General features: G+C 45.7%; 1 protein-coding gene across 2 annotated transcripts in view; it reads right to left on the bottom strand.

Annotated features, from left to right (window-relative positions):
- Positions 1–12828, bottom strand: part of LOC148518779 (cytochrome P450 2C5-like) — a 121092-nt gene extending 108264 nt beyond the window's left edge. The window contains exons 1-3 of one of the 2 annotated variants that reach the window (XM_088477129.1): positions 12655–12828; positions 6860–7022; positions 6496–6656 (exon numbers count right to left, since the gene is read on the bottom strand). In XM_088477129.1, coding sequence (XP_088333255.1) covers positions 6496–6656; positions 6860–7022; positions 12655–12828 — 498 coding nt within the window. The remainder of the gene's footprint in view (positions 1–6495; positions 6657–6859; positions 7023–12654) is intronic. The other variant, XM_088477130.1, reaches the window with a different exon arrangement.
- Between the last annotated feature and the right edge of the window lie 419 nt (positions 12829–13247).

The raw sequence follows: 13247 nt of genomic DNA, 5'->3' as shown, positions 1-13247 counted from the left end.
GAGACATGAGGCTTGCCTCTCCTACTGCCAGGTGACTCAGACAGAAGGGAGCTATGAGACATGGGATCTGCTCCTCCTACTGCCGGGTTACACAGACAGACGGGAGCTATGAGACACTGAGCCTGTCCCTCCTAATGCAGGGTGACACAGACAGAAGGGAGCTTTGAGACATGGGACCTGTCCCTCCTACTGCCGGGTAACACAAACAGAAGGGAGCTATGAGACATGAGGCCTGCCAATCCTACTGCCAGGAAACATAGACAGAAGGGAGCTATGAGAAATGGAGCCTGTACCTCCTACTGCTGGCTAACACAGACAGAAGTGAGCTATGAGACATGGGACCTGCCCTTCCTACTGCCGGGTAACACAGACAGAAGAGAGATATGAGACATGGGGCCTGTCCCTTCTACTGCCCAGTAACACTTAGAGAAGGGAGCTATGAGACATGGGACCTGTCCCTCCTACTGCCCAGTAACACAGACAGAAGAGAGCTATGAGACATGAGGCCTGTTCCTCCTACTACCGGGGAACACAGTCAGAAGTTAGCTATGAGACATGAGGCCTGTCCCTCCTACTGACAGGTGATAGAGACAGAAGGGAGCTATGAGACATGGGATCTGCCCCTCCTACTGCTGGGTAACACAGACAGAAGTGAGGTATGAGACATGGGGCCTGTCCCTCCTTCTTCCGGGTAACACAGACAGAAGGGAGCTATGAGACATGGGATTGCCCCTCCTACTGCCGGACAACACAGTCAGAATGGAGCTATGAGACATGGGGTCTGTCCCTTCTGCTGCAGGGTGACACAGACAGAAGGGAGCTATGAGACATGGGACCTGTCCCTTCTACTGCCTAGTAACACATACAGAAGAGAGCTATGAGACATGGGGCCTGTTCTTCCTACTGCCTGGTAACATAGAGCTTCATTCAGAGCCACTCGTAAGTGGCCGCTCGTTCATTCCGAGCGATGTTCGCACAACTGCGCATGCGCAAGGATCGTATTACGCATGCACGAACCAGTCAGTGCGGCCAAAAATCATTTGTTCGCTAAATAGCGAATGCCTGCTATTTTGAGTGACAGAATGAGGCATATGTGTGTGGTAACAGGGGAAGGTGCTTGAAAACGGGGAGTGGAATTCAGAATGCAGGCGTGCTTAAAGATCAAAACGGGCGTTTTAAGTGTGTGCATAATTAATACAGCAGCGTCATTGACCTCGTCACTTGGTTGTTTTATAGCCAGAACTGCTCGCAAGATTGCCGTAGGAAAAACCAACCACAAGAATAGCGAGCAGTTCATACGCTGTTCGATGTATTCGATTAATCTAATAAATAGCGGACATGACGTAGGATGCGAGCGGCCAGGGGGCGTATTTTTCCAAAAAATGACCGCATGTTTTGTTCGCTCATTCAGACCTAGAGGCATTGACAGACCGCAAAGAGAGAACGGTTCATTTGAATAGCCACCCCTTTTTTCTGAACGAGCGAGGGCAAATAGCGTCCGGCTCTGAATCAGACCCACAGTCAGAAGGGAGTTATGATACTACTGCCTCCTACTGCCAGGTAACACAGAGAGAAGGGATCTATGAGACATGGGACCTGTTCCTCCTACTGCCCAGTAACACAGACAGAAGAGAGCAATGAGACATGAGGCCTGTCCCTCCTACTGCCCAGTAACACAGACAGAAGGGAGCTATGAGACATGAGGCCTGTCCCTCCTTCTGGCAGGTGACACAGACAGAAGGGAGCTATGAGACATGAGGCCTGTCCCTCCTACTGCCGGGTAACACAGTCAGAAGGGAGCTATGAGACATGAGGCCTGTCCCTCCTACTGGCAGGTGACACAGACAGAAGGGAGCAATGCGACATGTGGCCTGTCCTTCCTACTGCCGGTTAACACAGACAGAAGGGAGCTATAAGACATGGGACCTGCCCCTCCTACAGACAGGTAACATAGTCAGAAGGGAGCTAAGGGACATGAGTCCTGTCCCTCCTACTGCCGAGAAACACAGTCAGAAGGGAGTTATGATACATAGGACCTGTCCCTCCTACTGCCCAGTAACACAGAGAGGGAGTAATGAGACATGGGGCCTGTCCCTCCTACTGCCGGGTAGCACAGTCAGAAGGGAGTTATGATACATGGGACCTGTCCTTCCTACTGCCCAGTAACACAGAGAGAAGGGAGCTATGAGACATGGGACCTGTAACTCCTACAGCCCAGTAACAAAGACAGAAGGGGCTATGAGACATGAGGCCTGTCCCTCCTACTGGCAGGTGACACAGACAGAAGAGAGCTATTGGATCTGACCCTCCCACTGCCGGGTAACAAAGATAGAAGGGAGATATGAGACATGAGGCCTGTCCCTCCTACTGCCAGGTGACACAGACAGAAGGGAGCTATGAGACATGAGGCCTGCCCCTCATACTGCCGGGTAACACAGACAGAAGGGAGCTATGAGACATGAGGCCTGTCCCTCCTACTGCCAGGTGGCACAGACAGAAGAGAGCTATGAGACAAGGGATCTGCCCCTCCTACTGCCTACTGCCGGGTAACACAGACAGAAGGGAGCTATGAGACATGGTGCCTGTCCCTCCTACTGCACGGTAACACAGACATAAGGGAGTTATGAGACATGAGGCTTGCCTCTCCGACTGCCAGGTGACACAGACAGAAGGGAGCTATGAGACATGGGATCTGCCCCTCCTACTGCCGTGTGAGACAGACTGAAGGGAGCTATGAGACATGTGACCTGCCCCTCCTACTTACAGGTAACACAAACAGAAGGGAGCTATGAGACATGAGGCCTGCCCCTCCTATTGCCGGGTAACACAGACAAAAGGAAGTTATGAGACATGGGGCCTGTCTTTCTACTGCAGGGTGACACAGACAGAAGGGAGCTTTGAGACATGAGGCCTGTCCCTCCTATTGCCGGGTAACACAGACAGAAGGGAGCTATAAGACATGGGGCCTGTCCCTTCTACTGCAGGGTGACACAGACAGAAGGGAGCTATGAGACATGGGGCCTGCCCCTCCTACTGCCAGTTAACACAGATAGAAGGGAGCTATGAGATATGGGATCTTTCCCTTCTACTGCCCAATAACACAGACAGAAGAGAGCTATGATACATGTGGCCTGTCTCTCCTACTGCTGGGTAACACAGACTGAAGGAAGCTATGAACATAAGGCCTGTCTCTCCTACTGCCCAGTAACACAGACAGAAGGGAGCTATGAGAAATGAGGCATGTCCCTTCAACTGGCAGGTGACACAGACAGAAGGAAGCTATCAGACATGAGGCCTGTCCTTCCTACTGCCGGGAGACACAGACAGAAGGGAGCTATGAGACATGAGGCCTGTCCCTCCTAATTCCAGGTGACACAGACAGAAGGGAGCTATGAGACATGAGGCCTGTCCCTTCTACTGCCGGGGTGAAACAGACAGAAGGGAGCTATGAGACATGGGACCTGTCCTTCCTACTGCCGGGTAACACAGAAAAAAGGGAGCTATGATACATGGGACCTGTCCCTCCTACTGCCCAGTATCACAGAGAAAAGGGAGCTATGAGACTTGGGGCCTGTCCCTCCTATTCCCAGGTAACATAGACAGAAGGGAGTTGTAAGACAATGGGCATGTCTCTCCTATTATTGGGTAACACAGACAGAAAGGAGCTTAGAGACATGAGGCCTGCCCCTCCTACTGTCGAGTAACACAGTCAGAAGGGAGCTATGAGACATGAGTTCTGTCCCTACTACTGCCGGGTAAAACAGTGAGAAGGGCGTTATGAGACATGAGGCCTGTCCCTCCTACTGCCGGGTAACGCAGTCAGAAGGGAGTTATGAGACATGAGTCCTGTCTCTCCTACTGCCGGGTAACACAGTCAGAAGGGAGCTATGATACATGGGACGTGTCCCTCCTACTGCCCAGTAACACAGACAGAAGAGAGCTATGAGACATGGGACCTGTCCTTCCTACTGCTGGGTAACACATAAAAAAGGGAGTTATGATACATGGGACCTGTCCCTCCTACTGCCCAGTAACACAGACAGAAGAGAGCTATGATCCATGGGACCTGTCCCTCCTTCTGCTCAGTAACACAGACAGAAGAGAGCTATGAACATGAGGCCTGTCCCTCCTACTGCCCAGTTACACAGACAGAAGGGAGCTATGAGACATGAGGCCTGTCCCTCCTACTGGCAGGTGACACAGACAGAAGGGAGCTATGAGACATGAGGCCTGTCCTTCCTACTGCCGGGTGACACAGATAGAAGGGAGCTATGAGACATGAGGCCTGTCCCTCCTACTTCCAGGTGACACAGACAGAAGGGAGCTATGAGACATGAGGCCTGTCCCTCCTAATGCTGTGGTGAAACAGACAGAATGGAGCTATGAGACATGGGACCTGTCATTCCTACTGCCGGGTAACACAGAAAAAAGGGAGTTATGATACATAGGACCTGTCCCTCCTACTGTCCAGTTACACAGACAGAAGGAGCTATGAGACATGAGGCCTGTCCCTCCTACTGGCAGGTGACACAGACAGAAAGGAGCTTAGAGACATGAGGCCTGCCCCTCCTACTGTCGAGTAACACAGTCAGAAGGGAGCTATGAGACATGAGTCCTGTCCCTACTACTGCCGGGTAAAACAGTGAGAAGGGCGTTATGAGACATGAGGCCTGTCCCTCCTACTGCCGGGTAACGCAGTCAGAAGGGAGTTATGAGACATGAGTCCTGTCTCTCCAACTGCCGGGTAACACAGTCAGAAGGGAGCTATGATACATGGGACGTGTCCCTCCTACTGCCCAGTAACACAGACAGAAGAGAGCTATGAGACATGGGACCTGTCCTTCCTACTGCTGGGTAACACATAAAAAAGGGAGTTATGATACATGGGACCTGTCCCTCCTACTGCCCAGTAACACAGACAGAAGAGAGCTATGATCCATGGGACCTGTCCCTCCTACTGCTCAGTAACACAGACAGAAGAGAGCTATGAACATGAGGCCTGTCCCTCCTACTGCCCAGTTACACAGACAGAAGGGAGCTATGAGACATGAGGCCTGTCCCTCCTACTGGCAGGTGACACAGACAGAAGGGAGCTATGAGACATGAGGCCTGTCCTTCCTACTGCCGGGTGACACAGATAGAAGGGAGCTATGAGACATGAGGCCTGTCCCTCCTACTTCCAGGTGACACAGACAGAAGGGAGCTATGAGACATGAGGCCTGTCCCTCCTAATGCTGTGGTGAAACAGACAGAATGGAGCTATGAGACATGGGACCTGTCATTCCTACTGCCGGGTAACACAGAAAAAAGGGAGTTATGATACATAGGACCTGTCCCTCCTACTGTCCAGTTACACAGACAGAAGGAGCTATGAGACATGAGGCCTGTCCCTCCTACTGGCAGGTGACACAGACAGAAGGGAGCTATGAGACATGATGCCTGTCCCTCCTCCTACTGCTGGGTAACACAGTCAGAAGGGAGCTATGAGACATGTGACCTGCCCCTCCTACTGCCGGGTAACACAGACAGAAGGGAGCTATAAGACATGGGGCCTGTCCCTTCTACTGCAGGGTGACACAGACAGAAGGGAGCTATGAGACACTGGGTCTGTCTCTCCTACTGGCAGGTGACACAGACAGAAGGGAGCTATGAGACATGGTATCTGCCCCTCCTTCTGCCGGGTAACACAGACAGAAGGGAGCTATGAGCCATGGTGCCTGTCCCTCATTCTGACGGGTAACACAGACAGAAGAGAGCTATGAGACAAGGGACCTATCCTTCCTACTGCTGGGTAACACATAAAAAGGGAGTTATGATACATGGGACCTGTTCCTCCTACTTCCCCAGTAACACAGACAGAAGAGAGCTATGAGACATGTTACCTGTCCCTCCTACTTCCCAGTAACACAGACAGAAGAGAGCTATGTATATGAGGCCTGTCCTTCCTACGGCCCAGTAACACAGACAGAAGGGAGCTATGAGACATGAGGCCTGTCCCTCCTACTACTGGGTAACACAGTCACAAGGAAGTTATGAGACATGAGGCCTGTCCCTCCTACTGGCAGGTGACACAGACAGAAGGGAGCTATGAGACATGGGATCTGCCCCTCCTACTGCCGGGTAACACAGACAGATGGGAGCTATGAGACATGGGGCCTGTCCCTCCTACTGCCAGGTAACACAGACAGAAGGGAGCTATAAGACATGAGTCCTGTCCCTCCTACTGCCAGGTAACACAGATAGAAGGGAGCTATGAGACATGAGGCCTGTCCCTCCTACTGGCAGGTGACACAGACAGAAGGGTGCTATGAGACATGGGGCCTGTCCCTCCTACTGCCGGGTAACACATATAGAAGGGAGCTATGAGACATGAGGCCTGTCCCTCCTACTGCCAGGTGACACAGACAGAAGGGAGCTATGAGACATGGCATCTGCCCCTCCTACTGCCGGGTGACACACACAGAAGGGGTTTGAGGTATCTACTGAATAATCCACAAAGTCTTCACCTTCAGTTTTGCCAAATTCCTCTACAAGACACTTTGCCTCCTCCTGGATTCTCTCCTCTATGCTTCTCTTCCCCATTCCAAAATTCCTTAGAGTGGTAAGTGCAAAACGACGCATTTGTTTCCAGCGTTCCCCATTGCTGCCAGTGATACCTGGGGGGAGGAAATGTTCATGAAGTAACTGTAAGCCTCCCAGATGTCACTATTCAATATAAAGTCAAATTCTTCAAATTTATACTCTATACTGATTTTATACAGTATACAGTAGGCATGTAAATAGTGCACTTATAATTACAGTGGTTATATAATATATATATATATATATATATATATCTATAAATGACATCACAACTCACCAAATCCTTTCAGCACATAGTCATGCACTGGCATTGCCCCTCTTACACTGAATATGTCTTTCTTGTCTATCAGGGTCTCCTTCACCACATCATATCCGCAAAGCACAACCATGGGCTTAGTTCCAATATATATAGTGAACACTGGTCCATATATCTCCTGAAACTGCACAGATAATCAGGAGTGAATGAGTAGTTCATGTTTTATATATGAAACTTACTTGGTTTTCATCCTTGTGATTTGTAATAACCCTGAAGTCTGCCGGATAACATTACTTTAAAAGAATCCTAAGTAAAATCTAAAACACTTTCACAGGTATAGCTAAGGATTGTAGAAAATGTGGTCAGTTAAAGCTGTTCTTGCTACACCCAGCAGCTCATGGTTTTTGGATGGGCACAACCCTTTAGATTAGGTGGGTGATCCCATCATAACTAAATTAGAGATGAGCGGTTTGGATTCCTTGGAATTCCTTGGAATCCGAACACAACAGAACATTGGGATCCGAGCTGCGGAAAGATCTGAGCCGCCGCTTGGATCTACTCTGATTCCCAATGTTAGAGGCAAAATGTCATCCCTGCTGCATCGGATTCTCGCGGGATTTGGATTCTTTATAAGGCAACATAGATGGGACTCATGCCATTTTCTTGTTAAGCACGTTGCTGTATGGTGTGCTTAACTCTGCTGTATACGCTGTGATGTTGTGTATAACTATATATAGGGGCGCACATTGCTGTGCTGTATTCTGCTGCATAGGCTGTGCTGCTTATTTAATGTGTATATAGGGTGGTGCACGCTGCTGTGCTGTACTCTGCTGTATAGGCTGTGTCCAGACTCACAAATGGCTGTGCGGCTTAGTCAATGTGTAGTGTATAGGGGGTGCCCACTGCTGTATGCTGAGCTGTACTCCGCTGTATAGGCTGTGTGCAATGTCCACACTCACAAATCACAAGTTGCTGTGCTGCTTAGTCAATGTGTTTAGGGGGTGCACTCTGCTGAATGTTCTGTACTTTGCTGAATTGGCTGTTCAGTGTCCAGACTCCATCAGTAAGTCATATATAAGCCCTGTGACTCCACATAGATTGAATAGAGCTTCGCCTGTGACATAAAAAAAAAAAATAATTGTATTGTTTATATTGTTTGGTGCGCTTTGTTTTGCTCACCTGCATATATAAACCCTGTGGCTCCAGTCCACGCAGGAGCACAGCTGTGCCATTAAGTAAAATGGTATTGTTTGTACTGTTTAGTGCGCTTTGTTTTGTTCATGTGCATATATAAGCCTTGTGGCTTCAGTCCATGCAGGAATACAGCAGCGCCATAAAGTAAAATGGTATTGTTTGTACTGTTTAGTGTGCTGTGTTTTGCTCATGTGCATATATAAGCCTTGTGGCTCCAGTCCATGCAGGATTACAGCTGCGCCATAAAAAAAAAGAATCATTGTATTGTTTGTACTGTTTTGTGTGCTTTGTTTTGCTCATGTGTATATATAAGCCCTGTGGCTCCAGTCTGCACAGGAATACATCAAATATATATATTTTTCTATTGTTTGTACTGTTTGGTGCGCTTTGTTTTGCTCACATGCATATATATACCATGCAGTGATCTGCAAATTAAAAAATGGATAATGTTCCATTTAGAGAAGATGAGTAACAAAATACTGTCTCTGCAGCTGCTGCCACCGGTAAAGATGACAACTCTAATCCTTTAATGTCATCTACTAATGCCGATGCTCAAGGCATAGAGGTTCTAAGTTAGGGCATCTAAAATAAAATAAAAAACAATATACATTGCTAAAGAAAAAAAACACATCTAGGAAAGGGAAAGTGTGGTTCAGAAAAACATAAAATTACCAACATGCCATTCACCACACACAGTGGCAAGGAAAGATTGAGGCCTTGGCCTCTATTTATGAGTGGTGGTTCTGCAAGTATCAGTAAGGCATCTTCCTCTGCCTCTCATATCGATGCAAGAACTTATCACTGAGAGTGTAGAAGAGTTCTAAAAAAATGAAAACCACTAAGGCAATAGAACAAAGTGTGCGTTCGGAAATAGAAATGTCACAAATCCCGGAGGAGAGTCTAAGTGTGTCCACGAGTACAATGTGTGAGCCTGACATTTCTGATACTGTTGTACTTGCAGAGAAGCTGCCTTCCATCAATTCTGCTCCCTCTGCAAATGTTGGGATGAGCAGCACAAATATAGCTGATGACATAGAAATTGAGGATGCCACTGAGGAATTACAAGAGGATGAGGGGGATATTTCTGGAGCTGACACCGGCACTAATGAGGATGTTGAGTATGTTGTTTGTGTAATACAATCTTTACCGCCAACACCTTAATCCTCAATATCCACAGTAAAGATCGGAGGTAGTCCTGCATCCAATTTGTTCAGGCTAAGTGACTCGTTCCCTATCCAGGATTCCTCAGAAGAATCTTTCAGTGCTAGGCCTGCTGCTGCTTCTAGATCTTAATCCCAGAAGGGGACTAAGAAGACTAGTTTCAAATGACAATTGACTGTGAAAAAATCCTGTGCAAGGGAAAGCAAGTATGACAGCTCTCACCCAGTCACAAAATTGAATATTGAAAACAATATTGTAAGATGGTCAGAATTGACTGAAAATGAGTGAAAATTAAGGTTATTGCAGTTAATAATACTCTAGGACCAAACACTGCTTAAATGATGTGATTTTAGTTTTTTTTGCCAATTTTTGGAAAAAATCCCAAACCAAAACCAGTCACAGCGGTTCGGCAAAACCAAACTGGCCGACGAATTAGAAGCAAAACCAAAATAAAAAAATGGCACACATCTCTAAACTAAATTCAGTAATATTTTGCATTTATGTTTAACTTTCCATATATTTTCCTTCTGAAAGTGAGGAGTCTACTGGCAGATCATTCACCTATATGTGTCATTAATCAGATGACCGAGAACTGCCACCTGTACTGAAAATGTAAAAAATGTAAATCAAAATAATATAATAAGATAATACTATATAAAGGTAGATAAGCAGCTAGGAGTTACTAAAGATTCTATACCATTTTGTTATAATGATCTTGTTATAGTGATCTCGTACTGGTGTGTGAACACTGGTCCTGATTTAGACCCGGACGCTATGCTGTGCTTGCTCGCATTGAGCAATTTTCCGCAATCTGTGCATGCGCATGACTCGCAATGCACGTCGCGAACCAGTCAGTGCGATGGGAAAGTGCTCGTCCGTAGCCCGCAGTCATGCCGCTATTTTGAGTGACAGATTGTGCCGTTTGTGGGTGGTAACAGGGGAAGCTGCTTGTAAACGACCATCAGAACGGAGATTAATGGGTGTGCATAATTAGCAAAGTAGCGTCATTACACACATGACTGGGTTGTATTTTAGCCTGAACTGCTCGCAATGTTGTGGTGGGAAAAGGCTACCACAAGCGCTGGAAGCAGCACCAATGGGTCTCGATGTTCCCGATTAATCCTTTGCGAGTGGCAAATGGGCGTCTTTATACAGGTGCGAGCGCATAGTGCGGCCGCTTGCTATTACTTACTGGGTGGCATTACGCGACGCAGTACGAGCGCATGATTTAATTAGCCGGCCCCTTTTAGCCAGCGATGGGCTGCAAATAGCGTCCGGGTCTGAATCAGGCCCACTGTACCTACTATTGTGAAAACAAAGAAAATGATTTTGCTCTTTATCCACTTTCTGAACTTCCCATCTTTGAAGCTGATTCTGAGTTGGGAAGAAAACGAAAAGAGAGTAAGTAACTGTGCAACTGGCAAACCATGTTGCACTGCAGATGGGGGCAGATTTAAAAGGTGCAGAGAGAGATTTAGATTTGGAAGGGGGCATGTCCAAACTGAAATCTAAATTGCAGTGTAAAAATAAAGCTGTTCAGTATTTGTGGGCTACATGCAAAAGCAGTCAGTATTTACCCTGCAGGAAAAACAAAAATATATTTTTGCCCCTTGTGGTGCAACAAGATTTGTCCCAGATACAAAGTTATTTGCTTTTTTTTGTTTTGCTCCCAACTCAGAATTGGCCAGTTCGTCGGCAGTATAACTTTAAACATAGCATTCTACTGACACAGTTAATATATTTTCATTTGTATTAGTACTACTTTACATCGACATAAAGCTGCAGCATTATGCTGTTCACATTGCAAGTGTCTACAAAACAACTACTTCCCCAGATGAAGGAATGCAGAGCAAATGGACATGTATTACTGTCCTCATAGTAGCCACATAACTACCTTCACATGACCAAAGTTAGATTTCTTTTGGATATGTTTAAATATTTACGACTATTAATGAGAGTGTTTTCTGCCAATGGGAGAGCTGCATCAAACCTTCTGAAGACGACAAGTGAAGCTGACCATAGCAACCAATCAGTACCAAGATATCATTTATCAAGTACATTCTATAAAATGATCACTAGGAGCTGACTGGTTGCTATAGGGACCTTCTTCACCTGTACCTTTATACCCCTTTTACACCAGTCCCGGGTCTGACCTAGGATTTGGAATGAGTTTCCAATCCGGAGCAAACCCGGGACAGACCCCCTTTTACACCGTGGCGCCGCACCATTCACACTGGAGCTGGGTCAGCACTGACCCGGCTCTCAGACGCAGGTGAGCAGCACCTCCCCTCCCTTTCCTCTTCATAACCCTCTTACCTCACTCCGCAGTGGTCTGGAGGCAGAGAGGGTGGGTGTGCTGCTTCGTTCTGGTCAGGCCGGCCCTCGTTGCAGTTATGTCATCTCCAAGTGATACTGAAGCCTGTCAATCAGGCGGCATGTGGCACGATCTGGGTCATCGTGACCCAGATCGCGCCGTTTACGCTGCAGGGTGATACAGGAATGACCTGTGCTAAACCCTGCAAGTTGGATCCCTGGGACCCTGGACCTGGGTGGATCTATTTACACTGACGAACATCTCAGAGATTTTTATGCCAGTGTAGAAGATTTGGTACATCTCAGTGGGTTCCTAAACAAATTATAAGGCATCATCAAGCTGATAGTTCAGAGTCCTCTCAAGTATAACCATGAAGGTGACAAGAGTTAATCTGGGTACAAGAGTTTTTTTTTTTTTTAATTATAATAATAATAATAGTATTGTTTTCAGTAAGTGTATGAAACCTATTGGAGAACGTGAAGTAACAAGGTTTAAACAATTAAAAAAAAGAAAAAATTACAAAAATATTTAATAGTATTTTTTATAAATATTTATTTATTTATTTTTAAATAGAAATTGTGTGGCATGTACTCGTAATACTCATAATAAACATATACATATTATACAAAAATGCAAAACAAAGTGTCTACTTTATTTTACTGTGCATTTCAAGAATATATTATTATGATTTAAAAACTGTCACTATATTAATGTTTCTTTTATGACCAGTTTAATAATGTACTGCTTTTATATCTATATTTTAAATGTGATTGTTTCTACGAAATACACTTGGTACTCATATTTATTTTCTTCAAATGCACATAAATAATACTTATGTTGAAACAGGTTACAGGGTTATATTACAGCAAACTATTGAAAACATATTTATTAAGGTACATTATCCTGAAAATGTGTATTATAGGGACCAAACTGTTAATTGCTACTTTTAACTATTTGCCATTGCACACAGTGACTATTAATCTTTAAATCCAACACCAAGCAGAACTGATATTATTTGCAGTGTTTAATTTTAATAGTTTATCCATAGATACAAAACAATGAAATATAAGTGTTGGAATAAAATTACTCTACAATTGCCCATGCTTTGTACATGTTTATATTCAATTTCCCAAAGCATCATTCTTACTTTTTGAAGTGAGATCAGGAATTTTCCAGCTGTCATTTGGTGAATGTTTCCTATCAGTGGGACAGGTCGAGGGCCATGTGGCAGAAGGGATTGCACCTTGGTGGACTTTTTCAGCCAAGCTGTGCAGACCAGACCAAGCAGGACAAGAATAATAACAACAGTAGGCAGCAACATATTCTCTCTCAGTCTGAGGATCTGTGACCTGTAATTCTGCTGTACACAAGGATTTCCCTTTTATGCACCTTGTAAGTCACCTGCCTCAGTTCATCCCAAATATGTGACCTGTAGGTTATGTTACCCACTGTCATCACACAGGAAGGTGTATTTCCACTGACTTATTTACCAAAGAATGTCCTGATATTGATATAGTCAAACTGAGTGATGATTATACAGCTAGGATTAAAATGTCCTTGTTAACATGGTTTTCACATCTGTGTTTACACTGTTTTGTGAATTAAAGTTTTTTTTTACCACTGAAAAATGTAAGAATGTTGGATGTTTTATTATCAACAGTTATTTACATTGAAATTATTGGTAGAAAAGATTATTGAACGTGCGTACAGTGCCTTTTTCTCTGCTGTTTAAACTAATTT

Source organism: Taudactylus pleione, unplaced genomic scaffold (genome assembly GCF_031769625.1).
Source record: "Taudactylus pleione unplaced genomic scaffold, aTauple2 ptg000199l, whole genome shotgun sequence".
Lineage (NCBI taxonomy): Eukaryota > Metazoa > Chordata > Amphibia > Anura > Myobatrachidae > Taudactylus > Taudactylus pleione.
The sequence above is the reverse complement of the archived record's forward strand: the minus strand, read 5'-3'. Positions and strand labels throughout refer to the sequence as shown.